The sequence below is a fragment of the Toxorhynchites rutilus genome, chromosome 3 (genome assembly GCF_029784135.1).
Source record: "Toxorhynchites rutilus septentrionalis strain SRP chromosome 3, ASM2978413v1, whole genome shotgun sequence".
NCBI classification, from domain to species: domain Eukaryota; kingdom Metazoa; phylum Arthropoda; class Insecta; order Diptera; family Culicidae; genus Toxorhynchites; species Toxorhynchites rutilus.
The window spans coordinates 298,004,270-298,026,829 of record NC_073746.1 but is presented as its reverse complement, the minus strand read 5'-3'; the positions used below and the strand labels follow the sequence as shown (position 1 = coordinate 298,026,829).

General features: G+C 38.7%; 2 protein-coding genes across 3 annotated transcripts in view; one reads left to right on the top strand and one right to left on the bottom strand.

The window, feature by feature from the left end:
* LOC129772791 (uncharacterized) overlaps positions 1–22,560 on the top strand; it is a 71,776-nt gene that overhangs the window by 36,619 nt on the left and 12,597 nt on the right. The window contains exons 1-3 of one of the 2 annotated variants that reach the window (XM_055776239.1): positions 19,912–20,096; positions 20,156–20,273; positions 20,485–21,101. The exons of the other annotated variant lie outside the window; for it this stretch is intronic. Of the exons in view, the coding sequence (XP_055632214.1) occupies positions 20,798–21,101 (304 nt within the window). The 5' untranslated portion in view covers positions 19,912–20,096; positions 20,156–20,273; positions 20,485–20,797. Of the gene's footprint in view, positions 1–19,911; positions 20,097–20,155; positions 20,274–20,484; positions 21,102–22,560 lie in introns of those variants that run through there. 2 annotated transcript variants of the gene reach the window in all.
* LOC129772794 (odorant receptor 85c-like) lies at positions 1,207–19,919 on the bottom strand. Its single transcript, XM_055776246.1, has 5 exons — positions 19,719–19,919; positions 19,419–19,608; positions 18,379–19,352; positions 18,163–18,318; positions 1,207–1,702 (listed from the first exon to the last, which is right to left on the bottom strand). The coding sequence occupies exons 2-5, from the start codon at positions 19,456–19,458 to the stop codon at positions 1,643–1,645; spliced, it is 1,230 nt and encodes a 409-aa protein (XP_055632221.1). The 5' UTR covers positions 19,459–19,608; positions 19,719–19,919; the 3' UTR covers positions 1,207–1,642.

Below are 22,560 nucleotides of genomic sequence, written 5' to 3'. Positions count from 1 at the left end.
TACTCGGATAAGAATAAATCCTTATTCCTTCCCACTACCCGTTCAATGAGCAGCTCCGTCGCTGACTCGACAGTAATAACATTTCGTATGTACGAAATCAAGAAATGTACTTACAAGGAAGGAATTTGCGGAACATTCAGCTCAAATTCCAAACTAAGTTCAGAGTAAAAAAAATGTTTGCAGCATAACTCGTGTTGGGACTAACGCCGACTATGCTTTGCCAGGAACAGCATATGAAGATTGTATTAGTTGCATCGACAATAATGATTTTGATATTGATTATGGAGGAAAAATGGAACTCGTAGAATTCAAGCTTCACCAGTCCGAAGCAATACCAATAAATTCATAAACATTCTCCGCCAATCTGTATTCCTCATTGCAGATCCCACCCTGAAATCTTGGGCACAGCCCCAGGAGGACTTCTCATCGCTAGTCACGGTGACCACTTATCTTCGAACGATGAGATGCCCTATCCATCAGAGAGGACAATTTCAGTACCTTTTCCGCGCCGAACAAGGAGTTTACCAACCGCAGGTTTTACATAAATGATTTCGTTCAGTGGTTGCCAAATGGTATTGGTGCTTGTCATCTCATTAATCCCCGTCCTTGCTGTAACACAGATTCCGATGCCGTGAGGCCACGATTGTAGCCGGCACCAATTATTATGCCGAAGGATGCAAGCTTGAGTGGCCCTTCAGTGTATGTATCATTACTCGTTCTATTTTATGTCACTCAGATCGGTCCACTCGACGAGGAGCTAAGGGATGAATTGAAAGTGGTTTAAAAATAAAACCTCTTTTGGGGGCTCGTATTAGTTTGTTGGAATTGTCTGCGTGTGTCAGTGTTTTTGGCCGTTCCCAATCTTCGTCAGCTTGAGTCGAGACGAAAACGTGAGGTTTCGATTGATTAACGGAACTGATATCACGTTTAGAAAATTCTTATCTGTGACTGCTTGATACTCACTTTGCTTCCTTTCATGTACACGGAACTTGTCAGTGGGACAGAAAAAACACGAGATAGGATGATGCTTATAAAGTTTTTTCTTTAGTTTGGTTAAAACATGTCGAAATTGGATCAAGTTATTCGGATCAATATGATTGAAACAACAACATTCTTGCAACACTTATTTTTTATTTCTAATAGATACATAAATATAGCAAATATTAATGAAATTCGGGTTCAAATCGAGAATTTCAATGACACACATGAGAAGTTTCAAAGTTTCTTCTTTAGTTTCTTTCATTGAGCACAGTGATCTTTGATATTAGGATTGAGAAGTGATTTTTATAATCCTGAAAAAAAAACATATTTACTTATAACTCTTTTGACAACATTATTTTGCAACTAAGATGTATCGGTTATTTGATTTCGATACGACGAGATTAAAACATGGTTACCCATTGGTCTCTCCGAGAAATGGAGTGTGTTTATGCATGAAAATTAGCTTTATTTATAATTGCACCCTAATATGTGATAGTGTTAAATATCTGCAAAGAATTATATATAACACACACGAGACCCGATCATGCTATTCGGCCTGTCATACTTACTTAACGATTGATTTGGACTCCAGAGCATTCTTGCTTGATAGGTGAGATGGGCCAGATTATTCTCCCATCGGTGAATACTTTTCTCTAGAGTTCTACTTCGGTCCATAAATTGTTTTCAACAATGTGAAATATGAAAACGAGGTACTGAGAATCTATTTAGAAAAAGAAAAAAAAAATTTAGATACAACATGTAATGCTAACAAAAAGCTCAATAGGGACCGACGTGGGGTTCAACGAGTGAAGGTCACTGACAGTAGTACCAACTCTAAATACTAAAAATTTGAAAAATGTTCGTTGGAAGAATTTAAAAAATTTAACACTCATATTCTAACGATGGAAAGGATACAATATCGTTGCTTGCGTATTGCATTGAGTTGCATGCAATCGACCCACACTATGAGTCTTGAGATTCTGGCTGAAGTACTTTCTATACCTCTTCGATTTATAGAACTATCATACAGATTTTTCATCCGCTGTAAGATTTTAAATCAAGGAATCAAGGTTGAAAATTTCGAAGAATTTCTTCAATTGAATCCAGAGTCAGTGTTCACCACCTTATATGTTGAGTTCCTTTCACAAGGATTGCAACCTTCGTCATGCATCATAAACCAAGACTGTCTATCGTACTTCTTTGATTCCGCTGTAAATTTCGATTTAACCATGCTGTCACATCCCTATCGGTCGGCGCTCCTCATCGAAGCAATCTGGATCGTGCAGCCGTTGGGAGAGATTGAAACGTCAAGGTGAAAATCAAATAATCATTGTCACGATTTTGCCATTGCTATCCATTACATGAAGAAAATTATATTATTATTTGAAATAGAATGTAACGATTATAAGAAATTATGAAGTGGAGATAAATAGAGACAGAAGGAGAGAATAAGGAAACTAATCGTAAGTGGATTAAAAATGTAGTTGTTTCAGAGAGAATAATATGAACTGTTGTCTGCAGGAAATTTTGAATTTTGTGAACACAATGCAATATTAATTATACGGAACCCGCCTTATTCTTTCGTCTGACGAATAACACATGCATTAATAAATACGTGATAGTCCAGAACATATGCGTTTTGTGATTATCCTACGGATCTTTTCGTCGAAATTTCGCGGAGTAGGTTCTGATAGAATGTATTTACTAGTGGATCATACATTAATGGCTCCACTGGTTTTGACATATTTAATGAAAACTTCAGTGTCCATTATGGACTGTCCAATCAATCTAGTAACTAGTAATAGATTTAGTTATTATTAAATTGTTAGTCTTTATCATTATTTGCTATAAGTTTTATTTTAAAGCGAAATTGACTCTGTAAACGTTAGCTGATAAATAATTGAGTCTGATAAATAAACGTTTTTGAAAAAAAATAAAATAAAAGTTACAAATTCCCGGAATATATTTGACAGAATGTACCGTTTTGTCTCAAATTCCGAACACTTAAGCTTTGATGGCCATTAAACAGTGTCTCATTACTCAAAATGGTACTTTTTCGCGAAATAAATTTGATTTTTGGATACAATAGAGCCTTCTTTTTCATTTGACTTCACAAAAATTGGTTTACAAATATATTTTCATGGTGAAAAACTAAAAAAAAACATTAATCACATTTGTCTCAAATTCCGAACAGCCAAAATGCATGCAAAAATTCATTACTTTTGAACTACTGGACCGATTCAGATGATCGATATATCAAATTAAAGCGAATAAGCTAATAATATATATAAGTATAAATAATATTTTACTCGCAAGAAAATTGGATTTTGTTTTCGTAATTATCGATTGTGTTCGTTTTTTCTAGTTTACATGGTTTCGGGACCAAGGGCGCTATACATTTTTAATTTTTTTTCTTGAAAGCTTAGTACTTTTACATAACATATCCAAAAATCAGAGGTGTGTTTTTTTATCGTTTTTGAGATATTATTTTTCAAAGTTAACATGGTTTAGTCTTCGTTCGATATTCCTATGCGACTAGATCTATGCGAATAGGATTCCATTTTTTGCAAATTAAATATTTTTTCAAAGAAAACGAGCTTATTGACTTCAATTTAATATGTTGATTATCCAAATCTGTTAGGTAGTTCAAAAATTATGAATTTTCGAAAAACGTCATTATTGGAAAAAAGGGGAAACATGATTTTTAGACCAAAAAATTATAATTCAAAATAAAAAAACACATTTCTGATTTTTAGACATTTTTGTAAACAAGAAAAAATATTAAAAAATATAGCGCCCTTGGTCCCGAGACCATGAAACAAATAAGTATTATGAAAATGAAAATTCAAATTTATCAAATTCGTAGATGTAGTGTTTTCTTGAAAAAAAAGACCAGCTAACTGGTTTAATTTGATATGTCGATCATCTGAATCGGTCCAGTATTTCAAAAGTATTTTTGAAAAAATGTCATTTTTGGTAAAAAAAATGAGAAAAAAAATGAATTTTTGGACCAACCTAAAATGGAAATGGTCACCCTAACAAAAAAATAAAAAATATTTTGCAATGAAGAACAAAACTACCACTTTTCACGGAAATCGGAGAACCACTATATCGGGTTGGTATGGAATGGCTGTATAATCGAATCAGTATATAATCGAGTTCGACCTGTCACTTCAGGACCCCCGTTTTGTTATTGTGGTTTTAGTTGAAAACCAGGCTAAGAAAATCAATTTTACTCTCGTTGGTTTGCACCTGCGACCTGCGTTTTGCAAGATAAGAGCTCGCAAACATTTGTTAACAAATGGTCTTTTTATATTGTTGCTCCAGAATTGGATTGTCCTTGTACCCCAATTTGTGAACTATCGCTGTATTTGCCGGAAAATAGTGTGTTCAATTTTTTTTTCGGAATTCTATTCATGCGTCGAAACTTGATACAAATTACGAAGACTACTTTAACACTAATTTTAATACAGATTTCTGCATAAAAGATTTTTTTTCACAATTTATAGCAGATTCGTAACGAGATTCTTATCGAACGAACATATAAACAGCTAACAAAATAGTTTTAACTACAAACATTTAAAAATTCACGATGCTTGTTTTCTACGGAATTTGCTAATGCAAACATTTTAACACTGGTTTTCGATAGTCACTTTTTTGTAAATGTTTAGTATTATAAATTATAGGCAATATCGATACCTGTAAATTTATTTTAAAATGAAACCTATAAACCAAAGAATGTTAGGGTTTTTATTATGCAATTATTTATAACATTGAAGTTTAGTAAATTTACATTTAAAATGGAGTGTTCGGAATTTGAATCAAGTTTATATGTATGATTCAAATTCTGTACACTTGTTCAATACTAATTTTAATGAAAATTTCTGCACAAAATATACTTTTTTTATTCCATTTATTATAGTCCCTTACCTTTTCTAGCACCTAACACGAAAACAGCAAACAAAATAGTTGAAAAAACTGCAAAAATTGAAAAATTCATGGTGCTTGTTTTAACGCAATTTGCTAACGCAAGCATTTTATCTTTGGTTTTGACTGTCACTTTTTTGCAAATGTTTAAAAAAATTCAATTATAGGCTATATCAATGCCTGTAAATGATGTTAAAATGTAGCTTATACCTCAAAGAATATCAGGGCTTTCATTATTCAATTATTTATAACATTAAAACGTAGTAAATTTACATTTAAAAAAGAAATGTATGTATCGAGCTTCAATCGCGACGGCGGAGAGTTAATTTTTAGAAACGTGATAAGGTAACCGAGAGAACTCCTCTAAAATCAATCGACTCGGTGACGTATTCCATTATACCATGCGCTTATGTTTTATAGAAATCTAATTGCGACGCCAGAGAATTATCTTTGGGAAACCTAAAAAGGAAATATTATTATTTATTTGATTTATATTAAGAGAATTTGAGAGAATATTTATAGGATTTATATTGAGACTACTCTAAAATCAATCGATCCGGCGATATATTCCGTTATGCATTGCATGTAATCAGTATCAAGCTTCAACGGCGGAGAGTTATCTTTCGGAAACCTGATAAGGTATCCGAGAGAATCCTAAAATCAATCGACCCGGCGATATATTCCTCTAAAATCATTCGACCCGGTGATATATATTCACCTATACATCTCACGTAAGCTTTATAGAAGAATTATCGGGGCGGCGCACAGTGGGGCCGTTCTGAAAAAAAGACGAACAAAAATCTTTTCTCGTTTAATCTTACATTTTGGCGTTTTCATTAAAACTCTTACTAAGATAGAAAAACTAACTTTTCGGATTTGCGAGATAGTTGAGTTTTGTCTTCAGAAAAATTGTAGAACTAACAATTTTATGAAACTTTTTCGAAGGTACATAATTTCTATCTCTTAGTACTGCAGATATATAATTGTGTTTCTTGAAAGAGTACCTTGACACGTTGAGCCCAGCGTCGGTCCCTAGGGGCTCTACATCCGAAATAGAATTACGGATTGCTTCAGCCAGGCCACGAAACTCTAACCAAGACGAAACATTCAACTAGATCCCCATCAGTTAATTCAAAGAAATCGGCAGATTTCACTCATACCCGATTAATTCTCATCATATGCCAGGTCACTATATGTACACAGAGAGCACCAAAACACTGGAAAGACTTATTTTCCCACATAAAAACGCAAACGATCATGATATTTTTTTAATATTTTTTAAGTTTAAAGTTAATTTCATTAGACATTTGACATAAATGTTACTGGAACGTTTGGCAATTGACCTTTGGAATAAATCAAATGAACACGCGCACATTCACTATTCTCCGCAGTCACGAAGAAATTGAGCACGCCTAGACATCCTCAGATCAGGGAAAGTAAAACCAAACGTACTTATAGGAAGTACGTAATTTCTCAAAATCTCGTCGACCAACTTCGGAAATCTGGAAATTGCCATTGACCGAATAATTCTAGTTTCGAAACACCATATTCAAACCTTCACTATCCCTCCGAAGCAGCATCCCTGAACTCTATCACGCGGGCACCTCATGAAGTTAAGATAAAACGCTTCATGCCGTGTGAATATCGACTCAGCTCATCTACGTTGTTATCTATCTTAGGGTAAATACTTTTTTTTCCAAAATATATATTTTTATCAAGGCTCATATGGCGTTAGCCCGACGGGGCCGGGAGTTCAATATTTTGACAGTTTTTCTTATTATCTATGTTAGTAATATGTAACCGATTACTCGCGGTTGGCTCGAGTTTAGTATTACAAGTGTTCTCATAATTGGGATGTTGTTGTCTCCAATGCTCTGTATGTGTGCCCGACACGGGATACTTCCTATAGGGATGCAGCTGACCATTAATCAGCTGGCCACCCTAAGGAATATGCCCATTTCCAGCGCATACCGATTTAATTCCCGTTTCTCGAAGAATATTATAGTGCAACTCATTGTTCTTCAAGATAGCAAACGGCTTTTACTATAAAAATCACGAGAAATTCCTTAGATACCATGCGCACAGAACTACGGCCGAATGGCTATCGAGAGAGTAATTTCTGTTTTTATTTGTATTTTGACATGCGACAGCTCTACTGAAGTACAAGGTGACTCAAAAGTCATTGAATTCTTCAAACATAAGGTGACTATCAATACGGCATCTACAGTCAATAGTAATACTACCAAACAAACAGGTGACCACTTTGCCACCACTACCCCTACAAATATTAATCCATCTCATGTTCACTTCACGATGAAACCCAATGTTACCGCATGTTTTCATGCAATGTTTTCAGCTGTACTGAAGATGTGAAAAACCACTATCGGCATCAAGAAGCCATTGAAAACGGAACCATTTTTCGGCAATCCTAACTCGCCGAAAAATAAAAATCGGCATTGCGATTCTCGCGAGAATTGAAGTGAGCATAAAACATTCTAGGGCCTAACGAATTAGAGATGTCCAGCTTCATCTGTCTCGGGCAGCCGTTCTCCAGTCACCTCGTAAACCAGCAGATCGTGCATCCTCTTCCACCATACACATCCACCCAGTAGAGGCCTACCACGAAGTCGACGGACTCTTCCTGGTTCTCTGCTGAAAATAGTTTTGGCGGCTCTCTCGTCAGGCATTCTGGCTACATGTCCAGCATGTTTGTATACCTGGTACAACTCGTGATTCATGCGCCTGCGCCACACTCCATCTTCCACTTTACCGCCGAGGACTCGTCGGTCAGCTTCCTTCAGCGTCCATGCTTCATGTCCGTAAAGGGCCATCGGGAGGATCAGCGTCCTATACAGCGCTAGTTTTGTGTGAGTTTGCAAACTACGGGACCTTAGCTGGTTACGTAGTCCGTAGAAGGCCCTGTTCGCAGCAACTCATCGTTTCACTTCACGGAGTTGGAGGAAAGTCCCAACCTCGCCGCTTCCCTCTTAAAAGACCTGAAGGCCTCCTCCACGGTCCTACGGTCGACACCGATGATATCAATTTCGTTCGCAAAACCAAGGAGCATGTGCGATTTCGTGATGATCGTACCGTTTCTTTGCACGTTTGTTCTTCGTACTGCTCCTTCAAGGGCTATGTTGAACAGTAGCTTGGAGAGCGCTGTAGTATCCTAGATTTAGTGTGTAGTTGGAATGACAGTTAGAGTGTGTTGAATACTACATTGAGATGAAAATATATATTGGTTTTTGAGCATTGAATAGTGCTGTGTGTCTTGTTTGTCGGAATATCACATTGGCGATCCTGCCATACAAGATTCGCTGGATAGAAGAATGAATTTAATCAAATTCTCCGACTGGTGAGTGATAGAACGAGAAATATAGATAATGTTTTTGTTTCTGGCTTAGACGGATGAGCAGATGGAACCAACGAGATATATATCCAGGTGGAGTGGTAGGCGATGTGTATTAGTATTGGTAAACAAAATATGATGTCGTAATTATTTGCGTTCTATGTATGAATTCTATATGGATAAATGGAATTCTCTATGGATAAATGGAATTCTATAAAACGGAGCAATGTTCAAGGTACTCACGCTTTCATGATGATCTGAGTCAGGTTTCTTATGAAATCTTGTAACTGTTTTTATTTGACGGATGATAGTTGTAGTATCGTGTATTTGTTTTTATTATTTATGTGATGAGAAGGATTGCTAGGAAAATGATTTACCTAAAGTCAAAACAGTTGAGCCGGGTTAAGCTCAAGGCCAACTTGTACTAGAAGTTTTGTGTCGAGTATAGTTCTAGGCCAGAACAGTTGAGTCGGGTTCAGCCCAAGGCCAACTTATAAATAAAAAGTATCACACTGAGTATGAATCATAGTCAAAAAAAGTTGAGTCGGGTCAAACCCAAGGCCAACCTGTACTAAAAGTTTTGAGTCGAGTATAGCTCTAGGCCAAAACAGTTGAGTCGGGTTAAGCCCAAGGCCAACTTGTACTGAAAAGTTATACATCGAGTTTCGGTTACAGTTGAGTCGAGAGAAGCCCAAGGCCAACTTATACTAAAAATAAATAAATGAGATAAAACAAAATTCAACGAGTGTAGCTCAAGGAGCAATTGAATCGGGTCAAGCCCAAGGTCAACTTGTTAAGTAAAAAACAGCTGAGTCGGGTAATGCCCAAGACCAGTGTATAAATAAAATTTATTTGTGTGATCCAATGTTCAATGCAAGCAAACACAAGTGAAAGTATAGAGGAAATCAACAAACATTTTAAAAAATTATTCAAATAATCAAACATTAACAGACAAAAAGTCAAGTCGTACATCGCGTAATGTTGCGGAAGAAACAAAAGTGATACAGGTTAAGCAGAGAAAAGCGACATCAAAATGGCTATCGGGCTCGTGGCTGTTTAAGCCATTTGCAGAGAATTCGCCCCTCAACATACGCAGAGCGGAGTCAGAGTAGCGAAAAGAAGAATTCATTCAAGCGCTGATCGAACGTTCTGTATTGGAGATCGCGATGAAACTTTATGTTGAGCGATGCAGTTAAGGATGATCTTGAACGGATTATGACGAATGGTTGATATCTTGATTATATACGGATGGAAGCTAACGAAAGAAATTCAGCAATTTGGCGGACAAGGGTAATGTAAAACGAAATGAAAAACTAGGATTTTTATGTTAAAATGAAAATATGTGGCCGATGTTTTTTTTTTCTCTGAATTTATCCTCATTTTTATTCAAATAGCGTGGGAAGAAGGTCACGCGTATTCTAGAACTTGTCACTAAGAATGCATTCAAGGAGTGTTATTTGGCATAAAAATCTCAACTAAGTACTAATGAAAATGACGCGTGTAATATCTATGTTAAGACGGCGAAGTTTCTCTAGGAATGTTAATGCCATTTAAAGGAAGAAAGAAGGGAGGAAGTTCCTGAATCAACACAAAAATCTTGCTGCCATTTTGACACAAAACACGAATCGCTCACAAACGATCCTAAGAAACCCAGTTTGTCTTAAGGTGCATTACCAGATAACGGAGAATCTATCGCTAAGCGCTTTGACACGTGGCATATCAGAAGACCCCAGAGATTCCTTAATGTGATCAATGAAGCTGATGAATAAAAAAGATCATTCTTGTACGGTGCTCTCTGGTATCGTTATTTTTAATGTGAGGGGAGGATGTGGTATCCTAGATTTAGTGTGTAGTTGGAATGACAGTTAGAGTATGTTGAATACTACATTGAGATGAAAATATATATTGGTTTTTGAGCATTGAATAGTGCTGTGTGTCTTGTATGTCAGAATAACACAAGTGCATCCCCCTGCTTCAGTCCATCTAACGTTACGAACGCGGCTGATGTCTCACCAGCTATCCGCACGCATGATTTTGATCTTTCCAGTGTCATACGACCCAGCTTAACTAGTTTCGTCGGAAAACCGTGTTCCAGCATAATCTGCCACAGCTCGTTTCTTTTCAATGAGTCGTAGGCCGCCATAAAATCTACAAACAGATGGTGAGTCTGCAAGTTATGCTCCCGGAATTTGTCGAGGATCTGTCGCAGGGTGAACATTTGATCCGTCGTGGAACGCCCCTGCCGAAAACCAGCCTGGTATTCGCCGACAAAGGATTCCATTGGTGGTCTCAATCTGATGAACAGGATACGGGAGGGCACTTTGTACGCGGAGTTGAGTAACGTAATGCCTCGATAGTTGCTATCTTGCTCCTCACCGTTCAATAGCGCCTGAAAGTACTCCTTCCACCTGGCTGCAACCATCGGTTTCTCAGTAAGCAGATTGCCGTCCTTGTCATTACACATTACCGGAGCAGGGAAATTACTGCTTCTGACTCTGTTGACTGTTCTATAGAAGCTCCGCACGTCGTTTCTAGCAAGGTTGTCTTCTGCGCTGGCGAGTACTCCTCGCTCCTCGAACTCGCGCTTTTTCCGACGGTGGACTCTATTTTCGGCAGCTCTTGCCTCCCTGTATCTCTCTCTGTTCTGACGCGTAGCCGCAGTGAGCATACGGCTCCTGGCATGGTTCTTCTCGTCTGTCGCTCTCTGGCACTCGGCATCAAACCAGCCGTTACGCTGTCTTCCCCGCGTCGTACCTACCACCTTTCTCGCAGTCGTTTCAATGGCACCGTTAATAGTACTCCACAGTCCATTTATATCCTGTTCCTCCTTCTGCAACGGATCGCACTTAATCCAGCTCTCTGGCGCATTCTTCTGCCACGCCATCAGCTTTCAACCGCTGTATGTTGAACCGCGTCGTCCTCTCTGTGCGGGATTTCAGCACGTTCGTCAACCGTGCGCGGATCCTACAAACGACGAGATAATGGTCAGAGTCAATGTTTGGTCCGCGAAAAGATCTAACATCAGATGTGTCGACCGCCAATCAGTACTTGATCGATCTGGGAGCAGGCTTCTCCATTTGGGTGCCTTCTCCATTTTTTTGAATTGCCTCCTCCTCCTATTTTTCCCTGAGTATGAAAACGGATGTTTTTTCTCTCAAATCGGCGAGAATTTCGATCCCTGCTTTTCTCCGTGCGCGCTATTTTGTTTCATTCTTCATGTTGGAGCGAAGTTTCCAATCGTCATATCCAGAGTGAATCGAGACATTTATTTGTTCAAGCAGTTCATATTCAAACGAAAGCTTCATTATTTTATTCGAAACGTAGGGTAAATGATCTTGGTTTGTCCAATTTGGGGTGTTTTTACGCAACTAGTAAATGCAAATCGATTTTTCTTCATGAAAATCACACATAATCGATACGAGTTTGGGTTTGTTGAAAAGCCCCAAGTCTCTAGTTGCTAATACTACCATAAGGTGTTGAAATTATTCAAATTTTCATGTTTTTTAACGATTTTCCTTGAAGAAGAATTATAATCATGGTTTGACCACCTCTGATCATGGTTTGCCCAAAAAAATGATCATGGTTTGTCCGGTTTTAGAAATCTCCATTTTTGAATGAAAACATTCGAATTCACAATTAGATGTTGCATTTATCATTGCTTGAGTTTACTGTCATCATATTGATTCATTCATAATTTAGGCTTTCTTCAGAATATTGCCTTTTCTTGGGCATTTTAGAAGTGTTCACCTCAACACAATCAACACAGAAAAACCATACTTCTGCTATGCGCGAAGCACACCATAAACAAACATAAACAAACTGCAGCGCGCCAAGCGGTTGCCATAGAAATCATGTGGACAAAACAACATTATTGAATTGGACAACTCATGATCAGAATTGAGTTCATCAAAATGCGTTAATTTAATGGTTTAGCTATGTAAATCCGATACAAATGGTGAGCAAGCATGATGTTTACAATATTTATAGGTGTTGTAATCCAGAAAAGGTCTGAATACGTGCCAAATAATCATCTGGTGATCGATTAAAAGTTAGCTCGAATGAGGGGCGCATTGACACAAATAGAAGGTGTATTTTATAATCCTTTAAAACATGTGATTTCGTAAAAATATACTATCAAACTACTATAAATCATGTAAAAGGCAATTTCATTTATATGTTTCGAAATATTCGAAGGCTTATTTGACACAGGAGCGCTGAATTAGAGCATTCAAAAAAGTGGGCAAACCATGATCATATTTTTGACTGTACAAACCAAGATCATTTACCCTACTCACTGGGAGCCGCGAGATGAAATGTTATGTAAGGTAAATGATGCTGGTTTGTCCAGTCGAAAATATGATTTTGGTTTGTATACTTTTTCAATGCTCTAGTTCAGCGCACCTGTGTCAAATCGTGTATTCAAATGTTTCCAAACATATTAATAAAATGATCTTTTACATGATTTACACTAGTTTTATAGTATATTTTTACGGATTCACATGTATTAAAGGTTTATAAAGTCCACCTTCTATTGGTGTCAATGCGCCCCTCATTTGAGCTAAAAGTTAGCAACCATCAGATGGTTATTTGGTACGTATCAAGAACTTTTCTGGATTATAACACTTACAAATATTGTAAACATTATGCTTGCACACCATTTTTATCGGATTCATATATCTAAATCATGTAATTAACGCATCTCGATAGCCTCAATTCTGATCATGGTTTGTCCGATTTACTGATGTTGATTTGTCCACATGGTTACCATGGCAACCGCTTGGGGGGCTGCAGTTTGTTTTGTTTTGTTGTCCTTCGCGCGAAGCAGAAATAAAGTTTCTCTGTGTTGAGTTCTGTTCACCTTTAAAATGCCTAAGAAAAGGCAATATTCATAAAGAAAAATCGATTTGCATTTACTAGTTGCGTGAAAATATCCAAAATCGGACCAAACCATATCATTTACCTTAGTATGCCAACTTGAGCAATCAGTTGCCAACGGCGTTGACTTGATAGTAAACATGAGTGCTATACCTCTTCGAATACAATTGTATTTTTGAAAGACGGTCCGGGACAATCCATTTTCGTGACGGATTAAATTTCCAATTGAAAACAGCGAGTGCCCTCTCGCATGCACAAAACCCCGTAAAGAAGATAATGAATTAGAGCAATTTCAATCGTCAATGAGTTGTGAGCTTATGCTTTCCAAATTGAAAGGAAACGACAGTAAACGACTGTGCACGAAACCGATGAATCAATGCATCAGTATACGTTAGGAATTCGCACCCGATAGGTTAGAATGAACCAATTGAACATGACTCCGGCTGAAGTGAAAGTAACAAGTGAAAAAATCTTTCTTATCTCTTAGTTACGAAAACGAAAAACCCTGGTTACGAACGTTTTGAAGTAAAAAAAACATTCCGTTCAAACGAGTTTGTATGTACACGTGTATCTTTGATATTTTCACTCAAGATAATTTCACAATAATTCCAAAGTATTAAGATGAAGGTGGGAGCAAGCCTTTGTAGTAGTATAGGTAAAACCACGTGTAAAAATGGGGTAATAGTGTTTGTGAGAGAAGAGCAATTTGTTTCGTTTGTTTTGAACTTTGTACAAAAGCATAGTCAGCAGTGGCAGTGTTTCAAGCTTTGCAATACAATTTTCTTAACCAATGTTAAAGCTGCTAAAACTTACATTCTAGACCCATTAAACGTAAAGATAATAATTGTATTGATATCAACACGATTTTATTTTATTAATGTTCATGACATGAAACGCTATGACTCAGGAATAACATTTTATTGAATGGTTTTTATAGCTGTTTCGATGATGTTGTCTGGCATCAGTGACGAAAAAGTAACGATGTTTTCACCAGTACGAACAAAACCATTGCGGAAAATTGAAAAATGAAAATTTAACTTTCAGAGCACTAGCTCGAGTTTTACAACGTTTTCGACTATACATTGCGAGCAGATGAAAATTTAACATTTGGTGAGTAATCGATTAGATTTTGGTTAATATTACTTGGTGAGAAGTGTGTGCAAACGATCATTTTCTTCACACTGTTTCGCAAAATCATTGATTTTCGGGCGAAGGGTAAGGGAGGGAAACGAAAGAAATGAGCGACATGGTGGCAGTCATTTGTGGCTAGCTTCCACCTTCACCTTAAGAGGCCATCTATATATTATGTGGATACTTTAAGAGGGAAGAGGGTGGATAGTTGCAAATTGTATATAATTGGATTGCTCAGAATTTGAATGATATAAAACCAAACAAATTCATGTATTTCAACTGCAAGAAAAAACTGTTCACTGATGGTTTATTAAACCTCACAACTCCGCGTAACGAATGGTTCAAATTCCGGTCTATAAATCTAAGCCAACACTTATGTTTTTCGTATTTAAGGGATGTTTCACGTTGTTTTTTTCTGGCTAATTCAAAAGCCTACGATTCTCAAGTTTACGCAGGTGACGGATAAATTCCTGCTCCTGGTCCGGAGTATACACGAGAGTTTTGATCTCTGCTTAGGTGAGCATCCGCGTCAGATGTGCCGATGAGCGTTGAACGAAGGGATACCATGAGCTTTGTTGACACGCCCTATTCAACGTTGTTTTTGACTGTTTTATCAGTCCAGCTCTGCAGTTTTGTCTTCCGAATATAAACACGAGGCATCTACAAAAAGTAAGAACGCATTTTTCCTGTCATTGAAACAGAAACCATGTGTCGGTTTTACCCTGACTGAAGGTTTCGATGTTACCCCAAATGGGCTCGAAATTTAAAAACAAAGTTTTCGAGCATCGATAATCCACAAAACCACCTACCGTCTCATAAAATACACTGAACAATGATCTAAGATGAATTAAGCTCACAAAAGTATCGAACTTTCCCAAATTATCCGACTAAAACACTTAAATTCCACCAGCGAAATTTTTCGCGGACTAAGTCCTGTTTGCTGACCGTTCAGTTTCTTTGCAAACGCCGGTCGGAAACGCATGCAATATGATAGTCCGAAAATAGCAGACGTTGTGGAAATGGTGAAAACCGAATGTTCCGTTCGAAAGGTGATCAAATTGCATGGGATTCTGTTTTCAACAAAAAGGTCTTAGGAAAAACAACCGTTCTCGATGCCACGGAAGAAGGACGAATAGTTGAATGGCAAAAGCTGGATTCCTCGTTGACACAAAAAGATTACTGTCAAGTGTAGCACATCTTGCGCTTCAGAAGGCACACTTTTTGAAAGGCAAATTGCTTATAATGAATTTTTCCACATTCCTCGTCAGTACACGCTCGTAAGTTGGCAGCGCATGTGGAGTGGAGATGAGTTCGGTCTTTGGTTACACACGATTATCCCTAAGGTCTCGACGAGTGCATGGTTCAAGGGATTGAATGTAGGTCGTGATTTCATTCGCGTGATATCTCGGCTTATGTCCAATCACTACAACCTAAACGCGCATCTCTATCGCATTGGGCTCGCAGCAAACAATCTTTGTGATTGTGGCGATGGCTACCACGACATCGAGCATGTTGTCTGGTCGTGTATCCGGTTCCATGCTGCTCGCTCTCAGCTCTCTAGAGCACTGAGAGCACAAGGCAGACAATCGGAGATCCCCGTCCGGGATATCTTAGGTAGCCGTGATCCTGATCGTCTGCTTCATCTATACCTGTTCCTCAAAAACGCCGATGTCAACGTTTAATGATGTTTCCTTCGTTGTGTCCCCGTTTTATATCCCTCCTATCCGATCGATAAACTTTTACTTAGTCGCGGCAATACATACACACACTCTTTACAGATACACGGGCCAAAGGTTGTGCAGTCCACTGATCATTCAACAAGAGCCAAAGGTTGTACCGCTCATGACAACTCTACATGAACTGATGATTGCGCCGGTTAGTGACCATTCTATCCTGGATTCCTCGAGTCGAGAAAGACGCACCACGATAGATATGAGGTACAGACTAGGGGGGCGTTGCTGATTAAGGGTCAGCTGCATCCCAATAGGAAGTATCCCGTGTCGGACACACGTACAGAGCATTGGAGACGGCAACATCCGAATTACGAAAACACTTGTAATACTAACCTCGAGCCAACCGCGAGTAATCGGTTACATATTACTAACATAGATAATAAGAAAAATTGTCAAAGTATTGAACTCCCGGCCCCGTGAGGCTAACGCCATATGAGCCTTGATGAAAATATATATTTTGGAAAAAAAAGTGTAGCACATTATATGCGAAAATCAGCTCGTTCCAACCCAATCAAAAACGGGATACTTGGTCGTAAATGGATCAATGGGTTCATTGAATGGTATCCAGAAATATCAAGACTGGTGTCAAGCGTATTGCCAAAACATCGTGCGGCACCAACGTTGTTGCTATATCCGTACAAATCTAGCATGCCAAAAGAGATCTGGCAGAGATTACCCGAAGGCTGGGCCGCTATAACAACGGAATCGGGTTGGATGAACCGGGACATATTTTCCCTGTTTCTCAAGGATGTTTTTATCCTTGGCTTGTCCAACAGAAAATATTGTTTCCTGTTATACTCTTTCTATATGGATATAAGTCACATGTCTTATATGAAACGCACGGAAAAAAACATAATCCTGGTTTGTCTTCCTCTAAATTCCACTCAAATCACACAGCCACTGGACGTCAGCTTTTTCCGACCACTCAAAAACTGGAGGAGCGAAAATAACGGTGAAATACTTCCGAGGAAAGAAATTGCATCTTTTTGAAAACAAGCTGTGGATAGAATGGCGATCCTACTATCGACATTGATCTACGGTTTCCGGCAATGTGGATTGTATCCGTTAGATTTTGATGCTTCTTCATCACAAGCTGTGTTGCCATCAGTGGAAATGAATGAAACAGAGGAAGTTAATGATGAGTGCAACAACGAATCATTTGTGAAGCACCTCGAATCGTTCTTATCATCGGATCAGTTTCGAAAGTTGTCGTTCCATTGGAGAGTGGCAAGAGGTTGTAGTAGATACAAATCTATATCATGTGTAAGCAAACACTACAGGAGTCACAGCAGTTTCAGTTGAATCACTAGTTTACGGTTTCGATGAAATATTTTCAGGAGGTAATTACAAAAATTCTGTAAGTTTGTTTTTGTATTCTATAATTTAAACATTTTCAGAAACTAAAAATTTAACATCCATAAAGATGGAATCGTCGATGAGAAGTAACCCGGAGAAAGAAGATCTTGTATCACATGATGCGTTTAATGCTTCACTTAGTGTGCCTTCTGTATCTACAAGAACTCCGACTAAACGCAGTCTTACAAAGTCAGCTGTACCTGCCATAGCTACCAGTCAGGCTTATCGTTTGTAAATGGAAAACCTCGAAGAATCCAAGAAAGAAATAGAAAAGGAAAAACAAAAGAAAAGAGATGAAAGACAAAGAATAAAAGAGCGAGAATCTTGTCGTCAAAACACAAAAAAAGAAACAGAAAAAGAAATAAAAGACCTATTACAACTGTAATTCTTTCGATTATTGATTTCAACTCATTTAACTTGTTCACAACGTAAAACATTGACAAATCTACTATTTGAAACGATTAATTGTCTTAACAATTTGATTATTGGAATTAGAAACACTAATTATCGGAATTAGGAAAAGGATGGTTTTGCCGGCTGAAATTAGGACCAAATGGTGTAAAATGTTTTCCATCATTTTAGGTAGCATGAATGCAGCAACGCTCTCATCCCTATGTTTATCAGTAATGGAATAAATTCCAAGCAAGTAGTACATTTAAGAACATTATAAACGTGAAAGCATTAATTTTTAGAGTATATAAACGTTACATATTGTGGTATATGGGTACATCACGGTACCTATTTTTAAAAATAAACAAAAACAAGCGTATACGCACATTAAAAATATATCAACAATGCACTCTAACTTACCGTAGAATAGCTTGCCAGTGAGACAACCGAAAACTTCATAGCTGTTAATTTTTGCCACTTACAGGCACGGGTCATAACGAAGAGCAGTGACTTCTGGTAGCGGGTATCAGCCATATACCATTTGGCTTCGAACGCGCTGTAAGCGATCTGTGAGCTCTGTGGGTGAAAGTTATAAAAAAGGATTCATTACGATTCAAAACGTTCTTCCTCTATTACCGCATCGATCAGTTTGTTCCCATAGTAGCAAAGCAAAAACACCTGTACCAGCGACGAGATTAAGAACAGTACAAATTTAAACAAATCGAACGCACTGATTTCCGAGGTTGCCTGAAATCCCACTAAGCATATGATCACCGAGCTGCCAACGAAATTCACCAGAATTGAGGGTGAAAAAATGCTTTCCAACTGATTGCTCACGTCCACCACCGTTTGCTGCAGTTTCACGCAGCTCACCAGCTCACTGTATTCGTTGTTAGAATGTTTCAATCGATACGCAAGAATGTCGAATTGCAAGCAGATCAGCAGAATGATCGCACAAAACATCAGGTCCGTGCAGAGGTTAAAAACCGCAGAATCAAACGCTCCCCAGGTTTGATGAAAGAGCGTAAGCTCGTATAGGCCTTCGCTGTTCCAGTTGTACCAGTACCACATGAAATAAGGCAGCTCTTTCTGCAGCACTCCTTTCGATAGGTAATTGACTAACATCGACACCAACGGAAGAAGGTTGAAGATCCAAATCAAGATCATGTACAGTACCGAAAATGATTTCATCACCACCTGCGATTCGAGGTTGTACTGATATGTCCGATATATTTCCTGTTCTCGATGATTTCTGGGAAAAAGCTCATTCAAGCGATCCAATATACGGTTGAGTTTTGCTTCGTTCAGTTTGATGGTCATGATTTTTACGATTGACAACGCGGTGAACCCGATACACGGTGCCAGAGCTGTTAGTTCCAGAAAGTTAGATGAACTCCCAGCCGCTTTGAAGAAATACACATGCTCGATGCACAGACAGAAGACTGTGTTCGCGTAGGAACACCAAAAAAAGATCTGCTTTAGGCGAGCCTTCAACGTATTGCGGGGTTCGCCGTAGCGCGCGATTCCAATCATATCGAAAAAAATCTCCGGTACCCGGATAAAGGATTCGAATCTCACCAGATCGTTCATCTTTCTGCGTGGAACGATGGCTGCGAAGAAGTACACCTGAAGTTGATTCCAATCGGGAAATTTATATCGATGCAAAACGCAATTACCTTTGCCGATTATGCCCAAATCGATGTTGATTTTCGCCATCGTCAATTAGAAAGTCATTAGCAAGTTTTTTCCTTTACAAAATAGTTGACCAAAGAATTTTAGAGTGGTGTGCTTCACGCCGGTATTTTTCCACTAATGATCGAAGCTTGATTCTTGCGGCGTGAGAAATAGAGCATTCGTGGGTGCAAACTGCTTATTAAAATTAAAATTGATAATTAATCGGGGGATCAGTGGTTTTTAACCACTAATTACTGACTAGCGGGCATTAATACATTAATTAGGCTCTATCGAAGACATACAACGCATTCCTAGCCGAGAAGCATTAGTGGCAATAGCCGATCTCCAGCAACACCCTCTGTGAATTCTCTTCTCAAACATGCGATATCAGGCTGTCCAAGTATTTGTACCATCCGTGGATGGTCACATGCGCTCTCCGACGATTCCGCAGAACAGAATGACAACAAACTCAAAACTGCAACCCCATTCCCCCCAAAAAGGCGCAACAATCATGATGGGCACTGCTAGTGGGAAATCAGTAAACCGCGTCCCTTCCTCTAACCCACCACCGACAACTTCGACAACAAACAAAACGTAAACAGTGTGGTGTTTTGGATATCAACAGAGCGTTCCTCCCATCCGCCTCACCACCCTCTAGTATAATCCACAAGCATTTTCCGGTGAGAGATGGAATTTGTGGTGAGAATAAATTTCACCAAAATTCAACTTTTCTCCACAGAGGAACAGAGGAACATTCGCCATTCATTTAGGCTCACTGTATCACAGAAGGTGAAAAGTTGGAAAAGTCGAACCAGAACGAACTAAATTATTTTTTCGGGCAAGTTACTCAAGACAAAGTTAGTTTATACCTAATAAATCATAGAATTCTGCTAATTTTCAACCTAGTGCATTGTGTATTTGGAAGGTGTTCTGATAGCGCCACAGATTGAAGCGAGTAGAGTTTTCCTTTTGGTACCAACCATCATTGCAAGATAAAAACTGTGCACAATTATCCTCACATATGTTTTTTTGAAACTTGAGCTTTTCCGTTTCCTTTCTATTGCACAGTGTAAGGTTTCGCAGTGTGATAGTGTATTGTGTATGCAATTAGCCAGTGCATCGGAATTAGAGCGAAAAATTACGATTTCATCCGTGGTTCCGTAGCTCAGCACACCAAAACAGCAGGAGAGGGGTCAAGAGTGGCATAAAAGTGGGTGATTAGGTAGGAACAGTGTGGAATTGCGTCTTGATAAGCACTTTGGTGCCCCTGTGGAGACGGGGCGGGTCGAGACGTCGCATAGGCCAACTGGTGGTGTCATCTGCCAGACGTGGGCAGAGGCAGGTGGCCGCGGCTGCAACGCTGGAGCTCATCCGCAAGAAAATGAAGCCGTACCAGCCCTCGGAAAAGCTGGTGGTGCGAGACAGCGTTTCGCTCAGCATGGACGAGGATCTGAGCGACGACGTCGAGGATGAGGTCTTCATACGGGATGGGCGCACCTGTCGGACATACGAGGACCGTGGGGCGAAGCGACCGCTCATGGCACCGAGACATCGTGGGGGGAAAAACAGCAAATCAACAAGTTGCGGAACGTCGAGTCCGATTCTGAAAAAATATCGTAGAAGACGCTGCTGGAATTGTTGTGAACCATTTTGTTACGGACTAGCCGCTATCACGGTGCTGATTGGTAAGTTGCTGCTACGATACGAGTGGAATAATAATGATGAGGGTGATTATAGAAAAAAAAGTTCTGAATGTGACATCACAAAAGGATGGAATTGAGGAATGTTTTTTATTGATTCGAACCTATCTTGAGCTCTACGGGAGACGTTGTCATCATCATATTTTTTTCTTATTGAGCCTTTCTGAATCATCCTGAATGATTCCGTTGTAATTTCGATTTTTGTTGAATGAAGCATGTTCTACTAAGTCTCACAACCGGAGATGCCAACCTTCCTGATTTTTCAGGATTTCCCAGACTTTTCGTCACACTGTCACGCTCCCTTATGTCCTGACAAACATAGAATGTTCCCTAATTTTACTGATCTTCTTCTTCTTCTTATATGGCACTAACGTTCCTAGAGGAACTCAGCCGTCTCAACGTAATATTACTTGCGTCATTTTCATTAGTACTTAGTTGAGATTTCTATGCCAAATAACACGCCTTGAATGCATTCTGAGTGGCAAGCTCTAGAATACGCGTGACCACAGTGCAAGTCAGAGGAAATTTCTTTGACGAAAAATTTCCCCGACCAGAACGGGAATCGAACCCGAACCCCCGGCATGCTAGGTTTGACGCTAACCACTCGGCCACGGGAGCACAACTGATTTTACTGATATGATCCTGATTTATCCTGATTTTTGCTGTCTTGTATTTTTTTCTTCATCAGAATTAAAATTATCCGTCATAAAAAACTGCTAATGAGAACTGCCATAATAGCCCACATAAAAGTGCTCTCGATCCGATCTTGTATATTGCTCACCCTTCATTTCGTCTGTTATCTATGAATTTGATGCTCCATCAGATTAACATGTCCGAAGCCAGTTTTCTGCCCAATGACAGTGTATAGGCAAAAAAAGTAAAATTCATTCACAGTTTTTATTTTATAAGTGAACTAGCTGACCCGGCAAACGTTGTTCTGCCATAAAAATTATTTCTAGTGAATATGTTTATTGGTAAATAAAAAATAACTAATGTATTGTAAGTGTGTTTAAATGTTTTAGCGATCTACACATACGTGAAACGTTCGTGATTCTTGTGTTCATACATACATACCGAGACATAGAGGAATAGAGTCGATGACCACCGACAAAAATTAAAAACAAAACTCAAACCATTCCTTTTGTTAATTCGATGTATTTCATTAACGAATCTGACATGTTTGTTCTCTCGAACGTTAAATGCGACAAAGTGCCATATTTTTGTCAAATTAAATAAAGAAAATTGTTTGTTGTCTTCATCGAACTACAGAACTCATCATTCATATGAGCATTGAATGTTTTGTTAAGCTGAGGCGAATATGGCACTGAGCCAATTTTTATTTATAATTTTTGGTTTGAAAGCGTGTTTCACTCGAAAATTCATAACAATTTTCGCTTCACAGAAATGAAACACGAAGCTCAATGACGTCTATATCGCATTGCGT